General features: G+C 45.0%; 2 protein-coding genes across 4 annotated transcripts; both read left to right on the top strand.

Moving 5' to 3' along the window:
• The first annotated feature begins 4,222 nt into the window (after nucleotides 1-4,222).
• Nucleotides 4,223-9,414, top strand: LOC103704198 (tropomyosin). Of its 2 annotated transcripts, none has more exons than XM_088711641.2 (3): nucleotides 4,223-4,492; nucleotides 6,924-7,023; nucleotides 9,071-9,414. In XM_088711641.2, the coding sequence occupies exons 1-3, from the start codon at nucleotides 4,313-4,315 to the stop codon at nucleotides 9,202-9,204; spliced, it is 414 nt and encodes a 137-aa protein (XP_088567767.1). In that variant the 5' UTR covers nucleotides 4,223-4,312; the 3' UTR covers nucleotides 9,205-9,414. The 2 variants fall into 2 exon arrangements, with proteins under 2 accessions (XP_088567767.1, XP_008785611.3); XM_008787389.6 differs by lacking the exon at nucleotides 6,924-7,023 and adding an exon at nucleotides 8,515-8,671 and having other exon boundaries at nucleotides 4,230-4,492.
• A 5,632-nt stretch (nucleotides 9,415-15,046) lies between these two features.
• Nucleotides 15,047-20,844, top strand: LOC103704199 (putative methylesterase 11, chloroplastic). Of its 2 annotated transcripts, none has more exons than XM_008787390.5 (5): nucleotides 15,047-15,581; nucleotides 16,826-17,062; nucleotides 19,455-19,598; nucleotides 20,014-20,145; nucleotides 20,269-20,844. In XM_008787390.5, exons 1-5 carry the CDS (start codon nucleotides 15,216-15,218, stop codon nucleotides 20,554-20,556), a joined length of 1,167 nt encoding a protein of 388 aa, XP_008785612.3. In that variant the 5' UTR covers nucleotides 15,047-15,215; the 3' UTR covers nucleotides 20,557-20,844. The 2 variants fall into 2 exon arrangements, with proteins under 2 accessions (XP_008785612.3, XP_088567507.1); XM_088711381.1 differs by having other exon boundaries at nucleotides 15,065-15,581; nucleotides 20,318-20,500.
• The last annotated feature ends 6,764 nt before the right edge of the window (nucleotides 20,845-27,608 follow it).

Here is a 27,608-nt window from a genome sequence, read left to right on the forward strand (position 1 = left end):
TTCAGCTCGTTCCTCCGCCTTCTTAACCCTGCTTTCGAGGCCCGAGGCGACTTTGAGTTCCTCCCGAGCTTCCAACAATTGCTTCTCGAGGGCGGCGAAGCCGAGTGCCCGCTCTTCGGCCTCCCGGAGCCACGCCTCGAGGTCCCCGGTCGTCCTGCCCGCCACAGCCTGGCCTCCCTCTTCCACTGCTTTCAGTCGGTCCTCGGCCTTCGCCAGAAGCCCCGCCTGTTCCTTGTAGCACTCCTCTAGACGGATCATGTACTGGGCGAGCTAAGAGATAGGAAAAGTGAGGGCGTCAGGCGGAGAACAACAGAGCTAATAAATGGTGAAAAGCGGCCAGAAGAACACTCACCGACATGAGACAGACACAGCTGGCAGCCCCGACGTCAGAGACCCCCAACTCCCGGACCCGCCGACGGTCCTTCTCCAGCAACACTGTTTCGATGAGGTTTCGGGCGCCATCGGTAGTGAAGGCCGACCCCGATTTCTCCCCGGAGCCGGATGGTGGTTCTGCAGCCTTACCCTTATCCATCGCCTGGGGAAGAGTCCTGCTGACTGTGCTCGGGGCGGGGGTCACTCCAGGAATTGATAGGGCCCCGCTCGGCCGAGGCCTCGGCGCGTCCCTCCTCGAATCATCAGGAGCCGGCTGAGTCGAAGGCCGGGCCGAGGACCGATCACGTCCGACCCGTCCGTCTCGAGCGGGCTCGGATGATACCTCCGGAATAGCGGCAGTCTCACCACCGGAGGGCTGATACAGCGTCAGCTGCCGGTCCGTGCCCACGGCGTCTCCCTGATCGGTGGGCCCGGACTCGTCGGTCGGCGTCGGAGGCACCTCCTTGCGGGACTTCTTCGCCAGCGGGGCCCCGCTCGGAGGAGCTCGTTTCCTCCTCCGGACCGCTTCCAGTAGGGACGACCTACCAACAGCCGGTCCCTTGTCCGACCGCATGACGTCGTCAATCTCTGCAACAAGAACGAGATGGTCGAGGGCTGAGAAACCGAAGGAAAGAACGAGACGAAAGAGGAGAAAAGAGTCAAAAAAGAAATGGTGGCGGGCTCACGGTCGGTGGGGACCGAGCTCAGACCGACATTCACCAAGGTATCCTCGGAAATAAGGCGGGCCACCGGGGGGAGCTGGCCCTCGGCAACCAACCCCTTCAAGGCGGCCAAGCCATCGGATTCCTCCCTCGACAGTCTCGATAGGCCGATCGGGGACTTCATCGGCGTCTCCCAGGTCGCCCTGATTTTCCAAGAGGGATCTACATCGATGAAGAAGAAACGCTCCTTCCAGCCGTGAATGGAGGAAGGAGCCTCTTTGACGAGGCCGCACCCTCGCCGCGCCGCAAAGCACCACCACCCTTTGTCCTGGGGGTGGCCACTCAGGCTGTAGAACTCCCAAAAAACATTCAGAGTGGCGGGAATCTCGTGCATGCAGCAGAGAACCTGGAAGACCGTCAGGGCACGCCACGAGTTCGGCACCAGTTGCGTCGGCGCAACTCTTAAACCCCGGAGTACCTGCACGACTAAGTCCGAAGGGGGAAAGCGGAACCCGGCCTGGAGAATGCCCTCATTGATGGCGATCTTCCCTGGAGGAGGGTGGGACATCCTCTCCTCAGGCCCCGGGAGCGTAACGTTGCAGGCCTCGGGAAGGTGGTACCGAGCCATGAGTTTGTCTAAGTCTTCGGCGACCAGCTCCGACTTAATGTGGTCCGCTCTCACTTCGCCCATTCCTAATGGCCAATAAACCTACGGTCAGGACGGGGACAAGAAGGGGGGAAAGACCAGGACGACTGGGGTACACTAGTACAAAAGGAGAAAGTATGGAGAGCCCTAAGTAGAAGAATGGGGTAACTCACCGGAAGAGAAGGAAGAACGGCTCCGAGAGCGTCAAAGGAGAAGCAAGCGAACAGCCCGACGGCAACAACGGCAGCGCAAAGGGGAAACTCGAAAATGTCTGTAAAGAGGAAGACGGACGGGGGAGGGCCCCCGGTTAAATAGGCGGAAAGGCGGGTGATGCCTCGATGACGCCAGAGGACGCCTGGCCGCCGAAGGGTCGCTCGCGCCCCAAAGGCGAATCGACACCATTAAGGAAGGATGTCCGCCGAAATCCTCAGACTGCCAGGTCAGCAACAACCGCCATACGCCATAAAGAAGGCGGAGAGCTCGAAGCGCGCGCGCCTCTCCGAGGGATGGCGGCAACCTCGAAGCATCACTCCCTTCACCCGTTCCCCTTCTGGTTCCAGGCTCGGAAGTGGGGGGCTACTGTTACGGGGGAACTAAGCCGCCATGCTCCACGTGACCGGCACGCGCGCCCATGAAGACTACGGCTGTCCTTTGATCCAGCAATCCGACCCCGAGTCGGACATCTTCGGCTCCACAGCCCGACCTCGAGTCGGCTGCCCTTCGATCCAGCAGTCCGGCCCCGAGTCGGACATCTTCGGCTTCGCAGCCCGACCCCGAGTCGGCTGCCCCTTAATCTAGCAATCCGACCCCAAGTCGGATATCCTCAGCACCGCAGCCCGACCCCGAGTCGGCTGCCCCCTGATCCAGCACTCCGACCCCGAGTCGGAGATCTCTTGATAACGACAGGCTGCTTCCCAGAGGCACGCCGAGGCCTCCTGCTCCACTACTCCCTGCAACGGCTGTATCCGATGCTGTTCCACGATCTCCTGTATCAGCCGTACAAAGCGGAACTCCACTACGCCATGTCATGGCCGTACCCAGCGCTGCTCCACGACGCCCTGTAACGGCCATGTCAGTGGCCACTCCATCGCGCCCCACGATGACAAACCCCCCTGAGAGACCCCCCAGCCAGGTATATATGCGGCTGGGGGGAGAAGGGGGGGTAAGCAATATCTTCCAGAGCACTCTCTTGCTTGCTATTATCATCTCTCCTCCTCCTCCAATCTCCTCTGACTTGATCGTCGGAGGGCCCCCACTACCCCAGTGGTGGTGCGAGGCTTGCTTGCAGGTTTCCCGGTGGAAGGTGGAGCACAATCAACATCGACCAAGGCAGCTCAGACGGAATCCCGTTCACACTGCTGTGCCAATCGTTCTCGGTTTGGACCACCAGCAACAAGTACCTATATAAAAGCTTTGTTTCTAACCACATATATACCTAGTCCAATTTCATCGTCTATCATATATGTGTGCTATCATATATGTGTGCTCAGTCAATGTGCGGCTAATCTAGTGATAGCACATTTAATATTTGCATTTTAGTTCTCACTCGTATGGAGCAAGAAAAATATAAATATTGAATTCAAGTAATACTTCTTGCTTAGATGGATGATGATTTTCCAAGATATAGTATATGTTTATGTTATTCTTTTTTTTTAATAGGCAGCATGGTGGGTAGGCAATTGAGTGGGAAAAAAAAGTAACTTTTCAAGAAAAATGTATATATTAAAGATGGGAGTATTTATAAATTTTTCTATAACAAGGAATGGAGGTGCGGAGCTGCAAACTTACTCTCAATTGGGAAAAAAAAAATATTGGATGCTCAAAGACTTTGAACTATGAACTTAGCAACAGATGGCAAGTTAAATAGCCAAGGTTTGACTCGCAATAGCAGCAATCAATCAAGCTGGGCTAAATTTGTGTTGGAATAAAGTTTGAATACATGTAACTTTTACTAGATCTAAAATTGTTTCGAGACTCTTCAATATGCATATATATACACCATCCTATACTGAAAATTATGGGCATGCAATGCACATTAGAAAAAAAACATATGATTATAAAAATAAAATAGATCTTCACTTAAAAATTTGGTTTTCATGGATGCTTAAAGTTTTTCCCTAGAACCATTTTTATTGCCACTAAAAATAGATCTTTGTTGCTAAAATTCTAAATCTTATGGATGCATGAGTGTGCTTTATAAATAACAAAGTATCGAGGAAGAACATTCAAGGTTGGACTTTTAAGTTATATGTATAACTTAGCTTTCCATGATCTCTCTATACATTTTCGAGATATGGTCTTCTTCTAAGTTTTATTAGTTAATTTATATAGAGACTTACAATAGGGAAAAATAAGACTTCAGCACATTTTTTTTGTTATTATCAGTATAATTAAAAAAATATTTTTAAATATTAAGGGCGGGCCCGGCCCGTTTAGGTTCCAATAAGCTTGATTCAGGCCTAAATTTAGCTGGGTACCATAGCTTGACAAGCCTAAGATTATTGCCGGTCCAGCCCAAAACCGGACCGAGACTGAAACGCCCGGCGTCCCAGGTCTATAAATCGGTCGTCCTGCAGAACAAAATAAGGCCGTAAAAGTACGAAACCAAGCCCGGTGTGGGAAAGTCGTGGCGATGGCGGAGAAGGGCGGCGGCGGCGGCGGGGAGAGGTGGAAGGCGGCGATCGTGAACGTGACGGAGATGGGAGCGAATCTGGAGTCCCTCCAGAAGCTCCTCGCCAAGAAAGCCGTCTTCGTCGACGACGACACCTTCGCCAAGGCCTCCCTCACCGCCGACCAGGCGCGAACCATCAAGGTCCTTCTCCCCCCTCTCCGACCCTAATCCCCCCTCAACGCCATATCTTTGATCCGATTCGTAGAAAAATCGTCTCTTTTATCCACCTCATTTGTAGAATTTAAGGTAATCTAGTAATGGATTCCATGCCAATAACTGTTATCGGTCCATGCCTTTCTCGTAAAAATTAAAATCTTCACTATCTTTTTTTTCTGATTGAACAATCTACCATATTTAATTCATTGGAAAAAGTAGTTCTTTTATTATTGGCCTATTTCTCGCTTCTATTTTCTTGTTCCAAAAAAGATTTAAAGTTGGGTAGGGTTTTACCTGGCATATATTTCGATCTAGGTTTTGGCTAAAATGTTGAGGCACTACTTTGAGTCTTTGATATTGGAAATCAATTTAACAACCCAAATCATTTAACACAATTCATTGGCAAAATAGGATCCATAAATGTATACTACTAATAAGCGGCATGAAGTAAACCTACTAATAAACTTTTTTTCTGACTCAAGCTAAAAGGAGTTATATAGGGCAACAGACAGAGAATAAAAAAACTTTGAAATTATTTAGGTTAAGGACACGGTCATAAGTAGAAAACAAGTCTTTGAACCAAGCCATGGTACTTTTACTGCAGAAATTTAAGAGTCAACCTAAATTGTTAGTGGAGTCCCCATGTGAGAGATATAAAAGCTTTGGTGAAGGCAGAGGGTTTTAGCATGGAGAATCGTTACTATGTAGGAAGAAACAAAAGGATGTCATCCTCTAAAGAGCTTATAAAAATCCAAACTGCACTTTGGAAGGATATCTACGTTGGAGAGTGGAAGATTCTGTTGGAAGTTGCATATTGAGGTTGGGAAAGGGTATGAAGTCAAAATTAGAAGGACCTTGAAGAGGAAGATACTCCTTCCCCTTTGTTACTCTTGCGAGGGTGGCTCAAGCGACTTTTTGTGGCTGAATGTTAACATTTCAAGGTGGCATATGGCATGGAATACTGTCTGGACAGGTAATCATAGATCTGGAATTTGAGGCTCAGATGGACACTTGTATGGATGAATTTTAAAATTTTAAGATGGCATGTTGAATTGATATGTCTTTCAGATGGATAAATGTGAATATGGAATTAGGAGATTTAAAACCTTCTCGATCATCTTCGTTACACGTATGTTACAGCAATGAGGATTCAAGAATTTAGTGGTGGTTCCCTATAAAAGCGTCTTTTTCTAGACTTCTTTTAAACACATGCAGATGGTGGTTTCCCCACCAATGATTCAGGCGCCATAAAGTGGATTATTTTATATGTTTCCTGCTGCAATGTCTAGGGAGGCCTTGATGTGATTATTGATAAATGCAACGCAAAGAATACTTATAGGCTTGTACTGTCTTAGGAAGAGGAGGAACCAATATATCAGGATGGAAATGTGGGTTGTGCACAGAGGTCAGGGTATTTGAAGGAACATTTGAGTAATTGAATACTGAAATCTTTCTTAGGAGACAGTCTTTGAGAAACAAGGAACATTATAGCACTTTGTTTGCTTATTTCATGAGGCCAAAATTGAATACATCAATTTGAATAATGAGTAAATTTATTCCAGTTTCTTTTTTGTTCTTGGCTTAGTGAATGCTTAACTTGGATTGATGTGTGGCAGGAACTACAAGGTCTTATAAGATTAGCGAGATTACTCATAATGCATATGGAAATATTTCACTTCTCTCTTTATTCCATTAAAATGGAAAAAATCCAATAAAATAAGCCTTAACAGAAGGGTTAGTTTTAGTCAAGTACCAATTCCAGATAGTCTTGTGGTGGATGGTGTAAGGACCTATGTGGGTGTGTGATTAGTCTAGGAACATCTTGGGTACTTATACAGGGCCAAGGAACTCATGTAATAGCACATAGTTTAGCTTTTTTTGGTGAAGTCTTTGGATTGTTACAAATGGTGATTCATCTAATATCATCTTTGGGCCTAGGGTGGAACCTTCCTTGAGAACCTGCTTGTACCATCAATAGCATACATGCCTTGCCCTGATAAAGGGACAATCTTATTCTCACTTGCCTGGAATCCTAACAACATTGTGGATTTGTTTCCCAAGGTAAGTATCTTCCTTATAATAAAACATTTTGTATGTCCTAGACCGCCCTCCATCTTACCAACAAGATTTTATTTCTTTTGTTCTACATGGTATATCACTAAGCAATTCTACCTCTAAAGACCATGAAAAAGTTGGCATGCAAACTGCATCTCTTTAAAGCATTTTATGATCATGGAAGCAAGTTTTGATAATGGATCTGGACAGGCTTACAATAACAAAGGATGTAGCCCTCAAAAAGAATGAAAGTGAGATGCATACATAAAGCTGATTACTGTATTTGCTACTGCAGTCAACATTTCTTTCATTCTTTATTCTGTAAAAAAACTGACGGGCCTCCCTCACTTTGGTGTAGCAGCCTTTTTCCATGCTCTCCTGTCACCTGAGACAAACCCTGTTGCATCCATCAACTTTCAGTAGATCTTGCAACCAGCTGACTCTCTGCCTGACAAAGCACAGTTATGTTGTCCCCTCCTCATCATTAAACCACTTCTGTACAACGTTATGTTTCAGTTATGCACTCGAGTTTTTTCTTATACCACACCTCACTTTGAGCTGGAGTTGTTGATTTCCAGTTACAACATGTGGATGAAGTCATTTGTAAATGCACCCAGATGAAACATGCTGATTCTGCAAGAATTGCTCTGCACAATTAATGTAATGGATCCAAAGGATTTGGATTCTGTTGAGGTCATTAGGATAAATTCTGCCTTGCCATGGCTTCCCAACTAGGGCTGGATCCTCCAAGTATAGAAACATGTTTACCTTGTATTCTTTGCTTTCACTATTGGAAATTATATCTTTGTGGAGAAAATAAACTCTATATTGGCTAATTTATCTTAGTTTCTGATTGTTGCTTTATCTGATAATTTGGATATCATTTCTACTGTATAACACAAACACCCAGCATGGCTGGACATTTCTCTATATTCACCGTAATAAATGATGAAGAAAGATAAGAAGTACATAAACTAAAATTGCAAGTATTATCAGAACTACTCTGTCAAGTGCTCCTACCTCTTGAATAAATGATGTGCATTGCACTTGCAGCATTAGTAAGTCTATTCCCCAAAGCATACTGGGTCAGAATCAGCATAAGGTTTTGTGGTTCAAGTCTTTTCAGAGAAGGAATAGGAATCCTATGCAGCCAAAAGAAGTAAGGGCCATACTTGGGCATAATCAAGGATGTCTAACATTGGTCGCTGTCTGGTTATGGGTGGTCTCAGCTTGCAGAATGGGAGTAGTGCTTTACTAATCTTTTTGTTTAGGATGTCTGGATTAGATCTAGCTATGAATGAGAGTGCAATTGCAGCAATTCCTGCTCGAGAGTTACACACACACAGAGAGAGAGAGAGAGAGAGAGAGAGAGAGAGAGAGAGAGAGATCACTAGTGGCTACAAGTTGTCAACCTCCATATGGACTGTGTAACCAGCATTACCATAATATTTGGATGGAATTAGGCAGTTCTACCGTAAATAATTTATTTTGTCCCAAATGAATATCTTTTTCTCCTTGTTAAGTTGGGTTTGGTCTGTTCGTCATTTACCTCTGTGAATTCAAACGTCAAATATATTCCTTTTTAAGCAAAAATCACCCACAGGATGCTACTGACTTTCTCATGAGTTTCACCAGAAAATCCTCTATAATCTTTTGCTTGTTTTTTTTTTGCTTCATGATAATTATATTCAAATTGCTTATGCTGCATGATATATATGTACGCATTCATTTTGATGTATGTCCAAAAATTTTAGCTTGTGTGCTGCTTTGTTGGTCTCTATCAGAATTTCATTTATGTACTGGCAGGAGTAATGATATTTGTAAATTCTGGTGGAATGGGATCATATTGAATCTTGCTTGCCTTTTCCATCACATTTAATTCATTATGTAGTGTTCCTCTCATTTTAGTTTTATACAAGTCAATTATTTCATGACATTAGTTTTTTATTTAGGCTCTTGAGCAAAGGGTAGAGAGTTTGGAACGAGAGCTTGATGCTGCTATTGCAGCAGCTGCTCGTGCACGTTCTGAGAAACGACAAGCTGAGGCAGCTCAGCGGTCTGCTGAATTACATGCTCAAGAGGTTACAAGAGAGCTTGAGAACACTTCGAGTATGGCTTTCCATGTCTTATCATGTTTTTCTTTTTAATTTTTCGTATCTTTTTTGATATATATACTTTTCATTTTAACTCAGCTGTGGAAGCTGATAAGTATGCTCTCACATTTTGTGTGTGTGTGTGTGTGTGTGTGTGAGAGAGAGAGAGAGAGAGATGGGCATCAAAACGAGAAGGGAGGGTTTAATGAAACGTTCCAAGTAATCACCATCAGAAGATATCCCATGTTGTTATACATATAAACTTGACCATCCATATGCGAAAATAAAAGCACCATGTCCATTAAATATGCAGTGCTAGAGCAGATTGAATGGTGCATGCAATATGGGATCCTTTCTTTTGGGCTTGAAATAATTGATAGTATGTTCAGATCTTTGTGCTATTCTTTCCTTGCAGAGGTGTTCAAGCTACACATGGAAGAGTTGCGAGCAAAACAAGAAGAGATCTCAAAGAAGGATAGCGAGATCAAAGTTTTGGAAGCTATTATACAGACACTAAGTAGAAATGACTCAATTACCGGAGATGACTGAGCCTCATCTTCTGGATGTATTTGTTGCCTCTTCTTGCTAATATCGGACTGGGTGCAGTCTCCTTTTCCATGTATGTATATTACCTGAAAGCCAATGTACATGCATAACGAAAATTGATTTGGAGTATTTGGTTTCCGCACTCATTTTATGCTTGATGTACTTTGTTACCGGAGTTCTATCAAATAAAAAGTTTCTGGTATCATATTCTCATTCCTTTTGCATCACCATTTTCTAAATCTTGCAACTCAGACAGTCCTTAGTGGTATTCGCAATTAGACAAAGGTGCTCTCCATGGAAATCAAAAGTGTTTTTTTAATCAAAATTTATCTTAATGAGACCACTGCTTGTATGTATGTTATTTATTTTTCCTGTTGATGCTATAGTTACAACAATGCATCAACTTGACATTAAAATTAATGGGCTCTGCTTGAATGGTTATGGTTATTATAAGTTACATCAGTCTTCCTTCAGTAATTTTTGCAATTACAAGAGTAGTACCTTGCTTCAGACCTACGCAAATTTACTGCTTACGCTTCCTAAAAGCAACAGGAGAGGGTTGTCATTCACTTGTAAACACAGATATCTGTATGGTGTCAACGGCCACTCAGGTTTTGCAGTGGAAATAATCTGGCCGAGGAGGGGGATTTTATCAGTCAGGAAACATTTTGAATATTGAATAACAAGTATCTAGCAAAATAGAAAAAAGAAATCTATATAAATAAAGACTGTGTAGTAGTTTCACTCATCTATTTACTTGACGGCATAACTGCATCAGAAACAGGAAGCATGAGAGGGTATGCAACTAGAAACAATGAGAAACAGGCACCAAGTCTCCTTCATTCTTTTTTATATTTACTTTTTATTTTTTTTTCTTGTTCAAACTGGCTGTCAATTTCCCTCAAGAAAGATGATGTCAATCTACTATCAATCATCAACTCTTTTTGTGTGTTTTAGATGAGCATTCGTTTCGTTCGGCTTGGAAAGCCTCACTTCACTCGGTATTGCTAAGTGCCAACAATGAATAACATTGATAGAGAAACTAAATGGTGTTACAGTTTTCTAGCAATTCTGGAGAAGCATTCTTCCCATTTGGTGATCACTGGTGCAGCAGGCATAAGATTCATGAGTGAGGGATCATATAGAAAGCTGAAGGATTATGCTGAAGGTGCATATAGCATTTGTACAAAACCGTGATTCTATTAATGTTTATAAACATTGCATAAAAAGCTAAAACCATTGGTTTGCTTGTGGATTCTTTAATTATTTGTGAATAATTACCTAAATCATTCAGGAATGGAAATATTGTGAATGATAGAAGATTTCTAAAGTAATTGGATATTTCCGCATTAATTTGAGAAGACTTGGTGCCTTGAACCAGTGGGTGACAATGTGTTGGATATAAAATTTTTAAGGATAATTATGTTATTACACCATCTTGTGACCAAAGTCACCTCCTCTTTAATAATCACATACATCATGCACTGTCCCACAACTGATTCGGATTATTTCAGGCTAATCAGTCCTTCCATATAGAATTATTTTCCAAAGAAAAAAAAGATATCTTTCAATATAATACAATCAATATATCCTTTCAATATGCTCATGTTGGTCTGCTTTTGGAGGGGTCAGTTGGAAAAGAGACCATCATTAAAGGGGAAAACTCCTAAAGCCCAGATGGAGGAGTTCTCTAATTTGACTACAGGCTAGTAGAGGCATCATGAACTTTTCAGTTGGAAGGGGTAGGGGAACATTTAAAGCAAAAGCCTTGCCATTTAAACTATGGAGTTTTCAATAACTTATCACCTTCCCGTGCTATGACAAAGGATAAAGCCAGAAGCTACAAAAACTAAAGTCTGATTGGATTTATAAAATGCTACACCCACGAGGGATGCAATGATACTGCTCATTCTCCTCCCATGAATGCTTTTTCACAAAGAAAAGAGTAGAAGAACAACTTTAGACTGTCACCATGAGACATGTGATGAGCATTTAAGGATGTTCCATTGTGCTCATTCAGTGAAAGTCACTTTGCAACTTGCAGCCTTTCTTTCCTTCCTGGAACCTGCTAATATTTCATTCTTTGAAAAGCTAGGGATTAGACTTTTCACAAGGAGATAAACCTTATACCATTTGCAATTAGGAATATGTTCCTCTGCAAATAAAGCTGGCACTTGCTCTATCAAGTTGGATGACCGTGACTTACAATGTCGGCTTTATTAATCAGAGCAGGATGGAAAAGATCACTGACCTTGAATCTGCTTCTCTAATTGTAAATTGGATGTTTGAATCTCGACTAATGTCAAGATCAGGAAGTGCGGTATGGGGCTTCGTTGCATTTCGATGAATGTGTTAATCATTGAGTGATCATATGTCGACATGTTACACACTCACATTTCACAGCTGAGTTTTAAGTCTTGACTCACCTTTTAGATGAGGTCTATTTCCTGTAGTTGACAGAGATATGGCTTCTCACAAACTAATGATGTCTCACGACTAAGAAGATTCGTGTTTTTTAATTCGATCATTGGCTTTAATTAATCTAACATCAAAGGAAAGGAATATTGACCTTGATTAATTTGATCTGTCTCAGATTCCGAAGTCCAATGTTGGTTGCCTTGACTGACCTCAAGATGAGGAACCTCATCTTTGTAAAATAATTGATAAATACTGGTTAGCAAAATATAGGAACCGCAAGAAGCCACATAAGTATGAAGCGAATGATCAAAACTCACGTACTACTAAAAGAAAAAAAGTTGAAGTTTCAAAAACTGGGTAATATCGGATTCGGTTAACCAAGATATTCAAAATATTCCTCAGTTAGTCTCACATTCAATGTCACCATGCAATGATCAAACGTAAACATCAATCGAAACCAAGACTATATTCTGTTTCTTTACTGGTGCCAAAAGGTTATTGTATATAGTGTATGAGAGGTTAGTTGCAAGAAATGAGAAAAATGCTAACAACTTAAATGGATCCTGAACCAGTATCAAATTGTAGGAATCACAGGAGACCACATACATCTGAATTATGAAGTAACTTACAATGGTTACAGGCTAAATAACAGTCCTACTGATGAAAGAAGAAGTCTTCGAATACTTGTATCAGTTATATCAGCATCCTACTTTATAGAACAAATATTCTGATTGCTCCTTATTTGTCTCACATGAGATGTCCATGGTGACTGATCAAATATTACTATCGAACTAATTAAGAATAACTACCATTTTCTTAATGACACCAAAAGTTTACTATAGTTTACGAAAGGTTAGTTACAAGAATACAGAAGGTGGACAAAGATAACAAAGTTATCGGCCAACAGCTCTCTGATCTACAAGAGCAGCAAAAGCAACACTGAAAGATGGGCTAATGGGGCATGGTGGGGAGCTCAGCATTTCTTTTCCATGGTAGGTGGGAGGGCATATAAGAAGTTGACACGAAAAGAGAACACAGAGGTGGCTAAGTACCTTTTCGAGCAAACCAAATCCCAAACAGTAATACAAGAGTAAGATTAGTTATGTAGAAGTCTAAATTATTAGAGCTATCTAAGTCTCATGACAATATGCTATTGTGATGAGGTGGAAACTATAAGTAACGGAGGACCATCCTATAAGAAAGCTAGAGGCAATTTTTTTAGTATAGATGTAGATATTAGAAAAAAATATTTTTATTTTAAAAAAAATAATTTTTGTCTAGAAATTTGTTGATTTTATTTTTTTTTGGGGATTCTAGAACTAGAATTCTATGAGGACTCCGGAATTTTATTTCTATGCAAACTCTTACTAGGGTTTTGAGTCTATATAAACTCATTGCTATATAGCTGAGGACATAAATTTATATTATTAAGATTTGAGAATATATGATATTGAGTTACTTTGCCTTCTTCACTTTCTTCTTCTTCTCTTTCCTCCTCCTCTTCTCTTTCTCTCCATCTTCTTTAGTCTTGCATCAATTTGGTCTTAGAGCACCCTATTCTTTCTGCCTCTCAAGCTTGTCCTGCGTTAGTTGGTATGAAAGAATTTAATTCTTCCTGCCTCCCAAGCCAGTCCTGCATCAATTTGATATCTGAGCTTGTTCTATCGTACGTCTATAAGAGCACTTTGAATTAAAAGCAGTATGTAGCCTAAAGTAGGTTTAGTTCATTCGGACAGAAAACAAAACATAGTGAAGCTTAATGTTGAATTGGGGCTTGCTTTTTTATGGCTTTAGATGTGTGGATCTACCAAGCACATTTGTATCTGTTTTGTCAAATTGTTACAGGTTCTCCATTTTCCTTGCTTACGGTCTATAGATAACACCCAATTTAATGGTTCTTTTTGCTTGTTGATAAATCCAATAGAAAGAATATCCAAAAGAATGAGGTGCATCGCCTATAGTTCTAGAGGGCAGATCATCACATAGTTTAGAATAGACACTTTATATATGAACATGTATTTTGCATCAGATAAATTACTTTTTTTTTTATCCCCATGGAGATTAATATAGATGCATGATGTTGTTGACATGATACTTGATTCTAAATCTGAAAGAGAAAGAGAAAGTTGTTCCAAACGGCGACCAGCATTTTGTATGTTTAAAACACATGCATGATGTTGTGACATGATAGTTGATTCTAAATCTGAGAGAGAGAGAAAAAGGTGTTCCAAAGGGCCACCAGCATTTTGTAGGTTTAAAAAACATGCATGTAAAATCTTTGAGGAAAGTTGTAGTGACGAAGACCAATATGCGAACACATTTCTAATTCTAAATATAACTTTTCAATTGGTAATATATAAATACTTTATGAATACTGGAACCAAGTTTCTTGACTAATTTTATAGATTACTAGTTGGGAAAAACACTCGAAAGCTATTTACATAATATATATATATATATATATATATATATATATATATATATATATATATATATATATATATATATTTTGAAGCGGATGTATCATATATGTCGGATACGAATATATCTAAAAAAGTCAAAAAATTACAAGTCTCGGAGTACACCGAATAATCCCTTCTTTTCTAGCCACAAAATTTTTCTAGAATGATTAGCCACATACGTAGCTACCCAATCTACTGTTCCATTGGCCTCACAATTAATAGACGTATTTTGTCTGCAAGATTATTTTACTATTGATCATAATCTGAATATTTTTAAGCAGCAGATGGCATACACTTATCTTTTCAATATTTTACTGAATTCAACCAATAATTATAGTCGAACCATCCTCAAATATGACAGCACCGGCTCACAGCTATTTCCTTGTGGTATATTTCTTGTGCCCTTCGTCCTAACCTCTCTCGTCTCTAACACAACAACGTGCGACAAGTCGACAACATTTAAGGCTTTTATTACATCAGCCGTACCTTGGTCAGCATCCACTTCCACGAAGCTAGTTTCAAAAGATCACGACGTACCATAGCAGAGGAATCCACCGACCCCGGCCATCGGATCCGCAAACCTATTCATTTCGGCGCGTACTTGTAAACGAACGGCTAACCAGAACCACCAAAGGTGACATCTCCCTCTTTCGCCGTAATTCATAGGTGGGACCCGTCTTTTATACGCTAGGTGCAAATGGGTTTGTTAAGTCGATGTCCGCTACTAATTCACCCTTTTCGTCTCGGCGGTTCGGCGACGCCAGGTGCCAGGAACAAAGTCCAGCACCGACTCGTCCGCATATACATTTGATATGCGTACTCTCCATCTGCCGTCCATGTCGCCCTCATCAGCAAATCGACGTTGCAAAACACACTCTCGCATATAAATATTTAGTGGCCGTTTGGATATCAATCGGCTTTCCAGGGGTGGTTGTTTTCGATAGAAGGTATAAGTAAGTTGTGCGTTTTCTCCCACCAAACGCCCCGGCTATTGTTTTCTGTGTGAATTGTCGGAGCGGAAGAACCGAAGAAGACGAGGCGAAGAAATCAAAACGGGAAAGAGAAACCCGACTTTGGGTCCCAAAAATCCAAACTTTGCCATATATTTCCTCTCCCTCGGCTCATGCGGAGGCGATGGGAGCGTTGGTCTCCTGCTTCTCTGCCGCGGAGGAGACCAAACGGCCGCCGCCGCCCCGCCGGCGCTCGGCCTTGAACGCCCCGCTGGAGGCGGCCGGGGGCCTCGGTTCGAGCGAGCGGTGGAGTAAGGGGCGGGCAGGGAGGAAGGAGCGGGCCGAGGAGGCCCTGATCCACGAGCAGGCCCTGGCGGCGGCGGCGCTGCTGCTCGCCCAGCAGAACGGCGGGGCCCTGCCATTCGACCGGTCGTCGTCGCTGCACCACCCGAGCCGCGGGAAGAAGAAGCAGGCGCTGCCGAGGAGTTCGAGCTCGCGCGCAAGGTCGCTCACCGATCCGGTCGTCCAGCCCCAGCAGCTCGTCAATCAGGTGAGCTGAATGCGTTGCCCCGAACTCATTGTTCTTCTTATCAACTGATGATAAATTAAATTTTTTTGTTGAAATGTTTTGATTCTGTTAATTCTTCATTCTAGTTGAAGTAATAATATGGTGTTGGTCATATTTTGAAGCATTATTTAACTAAAAAAGAGAGAGATATTTCTGCCTTTTTTCGTACTTGCTGCATTTTATTACTGTTTTTTGAATTAAATTCTACGATTTCGACTAATTATGCTTTGGTGATTTTTTTCTCGATTTACTACGGCATACGTTTACTCACCCTGTTTGAAAGGGCGTGTTAAATCATGAAATTTGGAGTATTTTTTAAAGCTTTTTCACAAATATTTCCCAGGGGAAGAGTTTATAGTTTATGGAAGGAAGGGAGAAACCTTAGCCTTTTGGTTTTGGAGAGCCTGTGAGATCTATAGCATATTAATACTTGTCCTTTTTACTTAAAAAGAGTAATTTTTTTACGTTCACTTGCTTTTAAACTGCGTGCGCAATCTAATTTGATGTGTTTCATTTTGTCGGCGATCTCTCACTGATTGTGGACCTCTAACCTGGTGATCAAATCTGCTACTTGTACGAGAAAATTACATCTATTGTTCTTTTTGTGCACTTAAATTTATTAGGCTCATATGATTCCTTCATTTACTTGAACAGCTTGTTGTTGATAGAAAACCGCTTGTTCATTGTAGAATTAAATATCCATAAGAGAATATAGACCAATCATGCAGAGTGAGTCTTTATTTTTCTGTGTCTGATATGGCCTTTCTTTTTTCCTCCAATTAGTTTATGTTAGATTTAGTCGTTTACCATATTTGACCCAGAAGGATCCTTCTCTGCTACTTCAGATTCCTGCCTCATCCGTTCTAATAGTTTTCATGGGGATATTTGATGTGGTCTTATAATGTTATAATTCATGATGCTTGAAATAGGAATCTTTTCATCAGTGGTGAATCCTTGTCTCTCTTCATAATAAACACCAAGGCACCTTTTTTTAACCTCCATCTTATAGATTATATAGAAATTCTCTCTATTTTTTTATTGAAAAACGAGGTGAGCTAGCCCCATCCGTTGAGCCTCCTGAATCACCACCACTACCATGAAAATAAAATAAGGCACCAGAATGTTGTATGGTAAGGTAGAGATGGAATGAACTATTTATAAATTTCTCCTCTCTTTATTATGCATTTTCTTATCCTGACCTTCGAAGAACTTTTCTTATGAAGCAGGATCTGAAGATTGACAATTTGGAGACCAACCATTTTGTTCTTGTTCATGGAGGTGGTTTTGGTGCTTGGTGCTGGTACAAAACTATTGCACTTTTGGAAGACAGTGGGTTTAAAGTCAATGCTATAGATCTCACAGGTTCTGGAATCCATTCCTTTGATACAAACAAAATCACAACTCTTCCTGAATATGTACAGCCACTTACCAGTTTTCTTGAAACACTAGATGATGGAGAGAAGGTTTGTTCTCTTCCCGTTTTCATAGAATATCTTGCATCTCTACAGTCTATATCATAAGATATGGTGAATTCAGAACGGTTTACTTAAAGAAGAAATCATTAGTCAGTATAGTGCCATCGGTTGCCACTTCCCAAAAACACTACATTGACTGTTCTCTGAATACTGTATGGAGCCAACCGTCGCAGTATATCAGCGAGCCTAACAAATACCACCACTGTGTCCGCACGTGGGTGGTTTGGTTAGGCGACCCCCACAGTCTTGAGACCCACTCAACTTACGGGCGACAATGACAGCCTTCTTGTACTAAGGGCGTTTAATCAGTTAATATACTGAGCTTCCCTTTTGTGACAACAAATATATAAAACCATCCTAAAATAACTGTGATATCAGCTGGCTATGGTTATATCCGCAGACAATGTTCATAAGGGTGCAGACAATGTTCATAAGGGTTCAGACAAATATTGACTATGTATTGTTCAAATGATGTCTCTGAGGTCAACATTGAATGTTTGGTTGAACAGCTGCAGTATTCTTTTAGAAAGAAACACAATGTGACGACTAAAATCCTACTTGATTGGTTGGGATCTCTTTGAGTTTGTATTGAATATATATAGCATATACAAGAGTGGTTATAGGAGAAAATAAGGAGAAAATTACAGCAACAATTCAAATTCAAATTTTGAATTTGAATAGAGAGAAAGTAGGAGAAAAATAATGAGAAGATTACAACAATAATTTGAATTCACAAATTGAATTTGAATAGAGAGAATTTAAGGTATGTTATTACTTTTCTGTCCTAGTTTTAGCTTTTAAAAAATCCTTGTGCTCATATGTCTTTAATGCAACAGAGGTTTTTATGGATAAAGACATGAGTGCTTGTATGATTGCCATCCTCGTGGAGGACTTGGACCTAACCTATCACTCTGAGGAGTGGGTGTCTCATCATTGAACTACCCATGCTCAACATGCACACTTGTAGTGTAATTATATTATTGATTGGAATACATTATAAAATGTAACAATTATGAAAGTAAGCAATATTTGCATACATCTATAACCTATGTTTTCTTTAAGTTTTATCATCTCTGAAAAGGATTGTGGTAATTATTTTAAGCAGACCTCTGTTGGTTCAATAGACCATTCCATTGCATACAGCAAATTTCGAGATGTTCTGAAGGAGGTTTTCATCAGTTCATTTTGGGATCTACTTTTAGCATGGACAAAACAATTTTTTTTTTTGGAAAGAAACTTTTCTATATAAATACAGCTAGTCCTTGGTTGGTTTAGCCTTAGATTCATGGGTTTGTAAATAAATTGTGTATTCACATTGTTTCAATTTACATTTTTTTTGGGTATCGTAACCTTAGAACAAGCTTTATTCATCAATATGTAGTCAGATTTGTATATCAAGGTGCAATCCATAAAAAAATAAGCATATTACTACGACAAACTTTCAACTCAGAATCAACTCTCTAAGTTCAGCTGTTAGGAAAGCCTAACTAATAACTAGGGAGTGCCTTCTATGCCCACCCCCCCAACCCCGCCCAAAACTTGGAAAGATTCTGGACAAGCAGGGAAAAGTCAATTGAAAAGGACTCTTATAATCCATCAGTTACATTTAAGAATTACTATTCTGTGTTGCACTGCTTGGTAATCTTAGCTTCTATACTGTCATTTGATGTTACTTTTTAGAACTTAACTAATTTCACACTAATGTTAAGACTTAGATATTAAAAGACTACAAATTAGTCAGGATATCAAAAGTTTAATTTATAATATTCATTTTCTTTATCCTTATTCTTGTATAGCAGCTGTTGTAAAAATCATGTGAACCTTGTGGCTTTAAGAGGTGCTACACCATTGTTAGTGAAGTCATGCCAGCCTTTTAACTACTGGAAGTCAGGACTTATTTTAATTTTGTAATATCTTGTTTTCTTTTTTTTTTTTCCAACATATGCTGCTACTGTTGTGAAATCATGCAAACTTTGCAGGTTAAAGAGGTGCTACAACATTTTAGCAAAGTTACCCAGCCATCTAAGTGTGGAATTTAAGACATTCTGAAACCAATAGGGATAGAGTTGCTTGCATTATTTATTGGTTTGATTTGGCTATGATTCGTTTTGCCTACAGTACCTGATTCTAATTTTTATTGGAGAGATGAGATGATGTTGAGAAAGGATGTATCAGGAATGTCCTTTACCAAAACTTTATATGAATGAGCCTAGATAAATAACTTTGTAAAAGATGTAGCATGAAAGTTATTATGATATTCTCAAGAAATACCATATAAGCTGTTGTTGCATTCCTAGAATTTGTACCAGAAATACCATTGCTAGAGATATTCATCATGAATCCTGATTTTAGATGTTATTTTTGAGTTTACATTCTACAGGTGATTTTGGTGGGACATGATTTTGGCGGTGCTTGTATCTCATATGCTATGGAAATGTTTCCTTCTAAGATTGCTAAAGCTGTTTTCCTCTGTGCTGCCATGCTGACAAGTGGGCAGAGTACTCTTGACATGTTCTCACAACAGGTTTCCATTTATCCTTTTAATTCCTGGATACAAATTCAGTAAGACATGAGCATATCTCACTAAATCTAGTCTTTGGAAAAATAGGTGGATATTTTGAGTTCCCGCTTCTGAATTTTACCCAAAGAATGACTGGTGCAGATGTCGAAATATGGTTCTGGGGGTCTTTGGTATAGAATTTCAGAGATGTCTTTAGGATCATAGTGCATTGAGTACCCAAATGCAAATCAGAACTAAAAGATTAATTCTGATTTAGAGATTTGTTGGATTAGATTACCCTAGACTTAAATCAAAGTTGATCCAAGCAATCATCCAATTTATACACAAAGTCAGAGTCTTCATCCTGTCGGCTCTTGTGGTGTTTATTTTTCTTTCTGAAGTCGTTTAATTTAATTTCTAACCTCAGTTGCAATTGTAGGCAGATACAAATGATCTAATGCGGCAGGCTCAAATTTTGGTATATGCAAACGGAAATGACCACCCCCCTACAGCTATTGATCTCAACAAGTCATCATTGAAAGAATTGCTGTTTAATCAAAGTCCTGCCAAGGTATGTGCTAATGTTTGTTTGAGGCTGTGAGTATTACTGGAAATCGCATTCTTGTTTGAAGTTACTTTGATCGAACAAATGCTTCCATTGACTCCTTTCAACACTTTTCACGCGTTCTTGAAGGATATCACCTTAGCTTTAGTTTCTATGAGGTCTATTCCATTTGCTCCAGTGCTGGAGAAACTATCACTCACAGACAAGAACTATGGCTCAGTAAGGAGATTCTACATAGAGACCACTGAGGACAATGCCATACCCCTTTCTCTCCAGCAGAACATGTGCGGCTCCGATCCCCCGGAAAGAGTTCTTAGGCTAAAAGGCGCTGATCATTCGCCATTCTTCTCGAAACCACAGGCTCTAAACAAGCTCTTGGTTGAGATATCAAAGATCGTCTCACCTCAGGTGCAGTGAGCTACTTGTGATCCAACAGCCCTCCATGCAAGGCATGGTTTGTATGCATACAAAAGGTGTGGCATACAAAAGGTGTGGCATCAATATGCCTCAATATATAGCAACTGAATTTCTCGAATGGTGGCTGTCATTACTTGCTGACACCTTGGAAAGTAGGTTCTTTTAGCCATTCCATCAGATCTTGTTTCATTTCCAAGATTTGATGATTTACAGTATCTGTATGTTTCTGTGATTTTAGAATGAACAATTTTGGCTTTATTCGATGGATAAGCTGTTGTTTGTATGTCATTATGTTTTTTTCATGGCGTATATAGTTAGAAGAGAACTCTGAAGTACACCTGTAGAAAGTACTTTAACCTTGCATGATCTAATCATCATAGAATCAAACAATGATCGTAGAATCAAACAATGATCTAATCATCGTAGAATCAAACAATGAAAGGATAGGATAAATGATTTATGGCCTGTTGGATCTCATTGTGCGGTAATGTCGATGTTTTTGCATCTCTCCTGGTTGACTGACCTTGCTAATTCTAGAGTTTTTAGCTGGTGAAATTTTAAGTTTTCAGAATTGCAGAAGGATTCCAAGAAGCCAAGAGAAGGCTGGAATGTTACTCTAAAGCATCTGAATAGTGAGTTTGAGTAGGATTGATCTTTCATGTGCACCCAAATAAATTCTAGTATTCATATAGTCTGGAAAAATTATCATATTTGTCCTTTCAATGCTTGTCTATATAATGAGAGTTGAGCACTAAATCTTTGTATTGATGCATGCGAAATAAGTTCAAGATTTTAAAGCATGCACATGTCCTTCGACAACTCAATCTAGCATTGGAAAAAAAAAATATCACTGCCAATAGTTTTGGTTGGAACCATGGAATTAATGCTCCTTAGCCCTTTTTGCCTCCTTAAATATGCATATTTTTGTTTTTCTAGCCTCCACATTTTAATCTACTCATTTCCATGTGCAAGCAGTTAGTTGTGAACTTGACATCCCCTTGTAGGCCAATTAATAATTTTAAGTCCTATGTCTAATATATAATGGTACCATTAAATTTCTTGCATCTATGAACACAATTATGCACTATTTTAGAATATACATGCTAGCATGGACTAGAGTCAAAAAGCTAGCAACAAAGCTTCCTCTTAGCTTTGCTGGAAAGTGAGTGCTACACGCAATTTTTTAGCCTTTAAAGCATCCTCCAATATAAATAAATAAATAAACAAATACATACATACATACATACATACATATATATATATATATATATATATATATATTGTTGCTGGTGGTCCAAACCGAGAACGATTGGCACAGCGGTGTGAACGGGGTTCCCTTTGAGTTGCTTTGGTTGCGCTCCGCCCTCCGCCGTGAAACCTGCAAGCAAGCCTCGCACCACCACCGGGGTAGTGGGGGCCCTCCGACGATCAAGTCAGAGGAGATTAAAGGAGAAGGAGAAGGAGAAGGTAGCAGGTGAGATGATACTCTGGAAGATATATCTTCCCCTCCCCCTTCCCCCCCAGCCTCATATATATCAGGCTGGGGGGTTTTTCCGGGGATTCGTCATCGTGTGGCACGATGGGGCTGCCACTGACATGGCCGTTACAGGGCGTCGTGGGGCAGCGCTGGGTACAGCCATGGCAGGGCATAGTGGAGCTCCGCTTTGTACGGCTGTTACAGGGGATCGTGGGGCAGCGCCGGATACGGCCGTTGCAGGGAGTAGTGGAGTAGGGGGCCGCGGCGTGCCTCAAAGGAACAGTCTGTTGTTGTCGAGAGATTGCCGACTCGGGGTCGGATTGCTGGATCAAGGGGCAGCCGACTCGGGGTCGGGCTGCGGAGCTGAAGATATCCGACTCGGGGTTGGATTGCTGGATCAAGGGGCAGCCGACTCGGGGTCGGGCTGCGGAGCTGAAGATATCCGACCCGAGGTCGGATCGCTGGATCAAGGGGCAGCCGACTCGGGGTCGGGCTGCGGAGCTGAGATATCCGACTCGGGGTCGGATTGCTAGATCAAGGGGCAGCCGACTCGGGATCGGGTTGCGGAGCTAAAGATATCCGACCCGAGGTCGGATTGCTGGATCAAGGGGCAGCCGACTCGGGGTCGGGCTGCGGAGCTGAAGATATCCGACCCGAGGTCGGATTGCTGGATCAAGGGGCAGCCGTAGTCTTCCTAGGCGCGCGTGCCGGTCACGTGGGGCGTGGTGGCTAAGTTTCCCCGTAACAGTAGCCCCCCACTCCCGAGCCTGGAACCAGGTGGGGAACGGGTGAAGGGAGTGATGCTTCGAGATTGCCGCCATCCCTCGGAAAGGCGCGCGCGCTCCGAGCTTTCCGCCTTCTTTATGGCGTATGGCAGTTGTCGCTGATCTGGCGGTCTGCGGATTTCGGCGGACATCCTTCCTTAATGGCGTCGATTCGCCTTTGGGGCGCGAACAAACTTTCGGCAGCCAGGCGTCCTCTGGCGTCACCGAGGCGTCACCCGCCTTTCCGCCTATTTAACCGGGGGCCCTCCCCCGTCCGCCTTTCTCTTCACAGGCATCTTCAAGTTTCTCCCTTGTGCCGCTGCCGTTGCCGCCGAACTGTTCGTTCGCTCCTCCTTTGACGCTCTCGGAGCCATTCTTCCTCCCTTTCCGGTGAGTTGCCCCACTCTTCAATTTAGGGCTCTCCGTACTTTCTCCTTTCGTGTTAGTGTACTCCAGTCGTTCCGGTGCCTTCCCCCCTCTTGACCCCGTCCTGACCGTAGGTTCACTGGCCATTAGGGATGGACGAAGTAAGGGCGGACGGCATTTGGTCGGAGCTGGTCCCTGAAGACCTAGATAGGTTCGTGGCCCGGTACCACCTTCCCGAAGCCTGCAACATTACGCTCCCGGGGCCTGAGGAGAGGATGTCCCATCCTTCTCCAGAGAAGGTCGCCATCAATGAGGACATCCTTCGGGCTGGGTTCCGCTTTCCCCCCTCGGACTTAGTCGTGCAGGTGCTTCGGGGTTTAAGAATGGCGCCGACGCAACTGGTGCCGAACTCATGGCGTACCCTGACGGCCTTCCAGGTTCTCTGCCGCATGCACGAGGTTTCCGCCACCCTGAACGTCTTTTGGGAATGCTACGGCCTGAGCGGCCACCCCCGGGACAGAGGGTGGTGGTGCTTTGCGGCGCGGCGAGGGTGCGGCCTCGTCAAGGATGCTCCTTCCTCCATTCACGGCTGGAAGGAGCGTTTCTTTTTCATTGACGTAGATCCCTCTTGGGGAATCGGAGCAACCTGGGAGACGCCGATGAAGTCCCCGATCGGCTTATCGAGGTTGTCGAGAGAGGAGTCCGATGGCGTTGCCGTCTTGAGGGGGCTGGTTGCCGAGGGCCGGCTTCCCCCGGTGGCCCGCCTTATTTCCGAGGATGCTTTGGTGAACGTCGGTCTGAGCTCGGTCCCCGCCGACCGTGAGCCCGCCACCACTTCTTTTTTAGCTCTTTTCTCCTCTTTCGTTTCTTCTTTCCATCAGTTTCTCAGTCTCCGACCATCTCGTCCTTTTTGCAGAAATCGACGACGTCATGCGGTCGGACAAGGCGACGGCTGTTAGTAGGGCGTCCCTACTGGAAGCGGTCCGGAGGAAGAAACGGACTCCTCCGAGCGGGGTCCCACCGGCGAAGAAGTCCCGCCAGCAGGCGACTTCGACGCCGACAGACGGGTCCGGACCCACCGGTCAGGGGGACGCCGCGGGCTTGGACCGACAGTTGACGCCGTATCAGCCCTCCGGTGATGAGACTACCGCTTTTCCGGAGGCGTCACCCGGGCGCGCCCGAGACGGCCGGGTCGGACGCGATCGGTCCCCAGCCCGGCCTTCGACTCGGTCGGCTTCGGATGATACGAGAAGGAGCGCGCCGAGGCCCCGGCCGAGCGGGACCCTGTCGATTTCTGGAGCGGCCCCCGCCCCGAGCACGGTCAGCACGACTCTCCCCCAAGCAATGGGTAAGGGTAAGGCCGCAGAACCACCGTCCGGCTCCGGGGCTAAGTCGGGGTCAGCCTTCACTTTCGCCGGCGCCCGAAACCTCATCGAGACGGTGCTGCTGGAGAGTGACCGTAGGCGGGTCCGGCAGATGGGGATCCCTGACGTCGGGGCTGCCAGCTGCGTCTGTCTCATGTCGGTGAGTGTTCTTCTGGCCGCTTTCGTCATTTATAGGCTCTATTGATCCCCGCCTGACGCCCTCATTCTTCCTATCTCTTAGCTCGCCCAGTACATGATCCGTCTGGAGGAGAGCCACGAGGAACAGGCGAGGCTTCTGGCGAGGGCCGAGAGCCGACTGAAAGCTGTAGAGGAGGGAGGCCAGGCTGCGGCGGGGAGGACGACCAGGGACCTCGAGACGAGGCTCCAGGTGGCCGAAGAGCGGGTACTCGGCTTCGCCGCCCTCGAGAGGCAACTGTTGGAGACTCAGGAGCAACTCAAGGTTGCCTCGGGTCTCGAAGGCGAGATCAGGAAGGCGGAGGAGCGGGCCGAAGAGCAGTCCCGGAAGGCTGCCGACTTCCGGGAGAGGTGGGAGAAGGCCCAGCAGTCAGCCGACAACGCCCGCAACCGAGCCCGATCTCTTGAAGCCAAGCTGGCCGAATTGGAATCGGCCTTGGAGGAGTCCCGCGCGAGCAACTAGGAGCTTCATTCGCGCCTGGAGGAGGCTGAGGCTGCTCGCGTTGCTGCCGAGGCGAAGCACATGGAGGCTCGGGCCGATCTGCTGAGGGTCTCCTCCGAGGCGGACGACCGGATTGTGGCGAAGGTCATGGAGGCGAAAGCTCAGATTACGGAGCGAGCGGAGGCGGCGCTGGCCGAGAGGAGCGCGGAAATCGGGCATCAGGCGGTACAGGCCTATCGTCAGTCCGCCGAGTTCATCCGTGACATGTCGGACGCGGGGTCCGACTCCTTTGTCTTAGGCTTCGATGAAGGCCTGGCGAGGGTGTCCGCTAGATACCCCGAAATTGACCTGAGTGGGGTCTCCCTCCTCGACTCCCCTTCGATGCCATTGCCTGCTGATTCTCCAACTGTCTCCCTACCCCTTGCGGGTGTGCTCGCCGTTCCCGACCCAGGGGTTCCTCCAAGCTGACCCTCTGTATTTTTCTTTGTTCTTTTTTTTTTGTATGTTGGCGTTTTGTCATGTTGTATGGGTCTCGGCCCTGATGCAACGAAAGTTAATGCAAACAAAGTGTTTCCTCATTTCACTTTCGTCCTTCCTCTTTTTAACTCTTTTTCCTCATCCGAGGGTTAGGCCTCAGGAAATCCTTCCGGCGCTAGGCCAGGCATCCGAGGGTTAGGCCTCAGGAAATTCTTCCGGCGCTAGGCCAGGCATCCGAGGGTTAGGCCTCAGGAAATTCTTCCGGCGCTAGGCCAGGCATCCGAGGGTTAGGCCTCAGGAAATTCTTCCGGCGCTAGGCCAGGCGTCCGAGGGTTAGGCCTCAGAAAATTCTTCCGGCGCTAGGCCAGGCGTTCGAGGGTTAGGCCTCAGGAAATTCTTCCGCTCATTGGTCGGCCAAGGCTGGCGCAAGCCGAGGCGACCGGTCGGGGCTTCAGGCTAGTCTGCTCCCGGGATGATCATCGGGTTAGCCTGGCATCCGAGGACCGAGCCTCGGGGCGTTCCGCTCGTTGGTCGGCCAAGGCTGGCGCAAGCCAAGGCGACCGGTCGGGGCTTTAGGCTAGTCTGCTCCCGGGATGATCGTCGGGTTAGCCTGGCATCCGAGGGCCGAGCCTCGGGGAATTCCGCTCGTTGGTCGGCCAAGGCTGGCGCAAGCCGAGGCGACCGGTCGGGGCTTCAGGCTAGTCTGCTCCCGGGATGATCATCGGGTTAGCCTGGCATCCGAGGGCCGAGCCTCGGGGAATTCCGCTCGTTGGTCGGCCAAGGCTGGCGCAAGCCGAGGCGACCGGTCGGGGCTTCAGGCTAGTCTGCTCCCGGGATGATCATCGGGTTAGCCTGGCATCCGAGGGCCGAGCCTCGGGGAATTCCGCTCGTTGGTCGGCCAAGGCTGGCGCAAGCCGAGGCGACCGGTCGGGGCTTCAGGCTAGTCTGCTCCCGGGATGATCATCGGGTTAGCCTGGCATCCGAGGGCCGAGCCTCGGGAAATTCCGCTCGTTGGTCGGCCAAGGCTGGCGCAAGCCGAGGCGACCGGTCGGGGCTTCAGGCTAGTCTGCTCCCGGGATGATCATCGGGTTAGCCTGGCATCCGAGGACCGAGCCTCGGAAAATTCCGCTCGTTGGTCGGCCAAGGCTGGCGCAAGCCGAGGCGACCGGTCGGGGCTTCAGGCTAGTCTGCTCCCGGGATGATCATCGGGTTAGCCTGGCATCCGAGGACCGAGCCTCGGAGAATTCCGCTCGTTGGTCGGCCAAGGCTGGCGCAAGCCGAGGCGACCGGTCGGGGCTTCAGGCTAGTCTGCTCCCGGGATGATCATCGGGTTAGCCTGGCATCCGAGGGCCGAGCCTCGGGGAATTCCGCTCGTTGGTCGGCCAAGGCTGGCGCAAGCCGAGGCGACCGGTCGGGGCTTCAGGCTAGTCTGCTCCCGGGATGATCATCGGGTTAGTCTGGCATCCGAGGGCCGAGCCTCGGGAAATTCCGCTCGTTGGCCACGTGCCTGTCGCTTGCCGCTCGACGGGATTTCTCCGTGGCCAGCTACGATCGTGTTTCTCCTATTCTCCAAGCGTCGCCTGGGAAACACCAGAAGGGTATTAAATGCTAATTGAGGCGTTACCTGGGAAATCGGATCGCCAGTTGCTGCTTGCAAGGAGTGTCAGTTAAGCGGCCGCGATACGCGCGCTCTTCGAGGCGGATGCGGCCTGGGCGCGAGCGGAGATACGTGGGCCGTGGGATACACACCGCCCGGAGTGTCCTGCATGAAGAATGCAATTAAGGAGAACGATGCTTAGGAGATCGTGGGAGGATACGCCTCGAGAGCTGGAACGGCTCCGGATTCGGTGCGCCCGCCTTTATTGGAGCCACCCGCATCGGAACGACCGGGGGGCCACAGTTTGGCTATAAATATAAGTGCAGGTGCGGTGGAGCCTCCCAAGCCGGAGCTATTCAGGTTGCCATGG

This window comes from Phoenix dactylifera, chromosome 15 (assembly GCF_051530095.1).
Source record: "Phoenix dactylifera cultivar Ajwa chromosome 15, Ajwa_hap1_PhDact_Kaust_v1.1, whole genome shotgun sequence".
Taxonomy (NCBI): domain Eukaryota; kingdom Viridiplantae; phylum Streptophyta; class Magnoliopsida; order Arecales; family Arecaceae; genus Phoenix; species Phoenix dactylifera.

Bases quoted from the DNA above. Each gene is read 5' to 3' on its own strand.
- LOC103704199 (XM_008787390.5), top strand. From the start codon at position 15,216: ATGGGAGCGTTGGTCTCCTGCTTCTCTGCCGCGGAGGAGACCAAACGG. The intron at 15,582-16,825 runs GTGAGCTGAATG...CTTATGAAGCAG, and splicing joins CCCAGCAGCTCGTCAATCAG to GATCTGAAGATTGACAATTT. The intron at 20,146-20,268 runs GTATGTGCTAAT...GCGTTCTTGAAG, and splicing joins TTAATCAAAGTCCTGCCAAG to GATATCACCTTAGCTTTAGT.
- LOC103704198 (XM_008787389.6), top strand. From the start codon at position 4,313: ATGGCGGAGAAGGGCGGCGGCGGCGGCGGGGAGAGGTGGAAGGCGGCG. The intron at 4,493-8,514 runs GTCCTTCTCCCC...TTTTTTATTTAG, and splicing joins ACCAGGCGCGAACCATCAAG to GCTCTTGAGCAAAGGGTAGA. The intron at 8,672-9,070 runs GTATGGCTTTCC...CTTTCCTTGCAG, and splicing joins AGAGCTTGAGAACACTTCGA to AGGTGTTCAAGCTACACATG.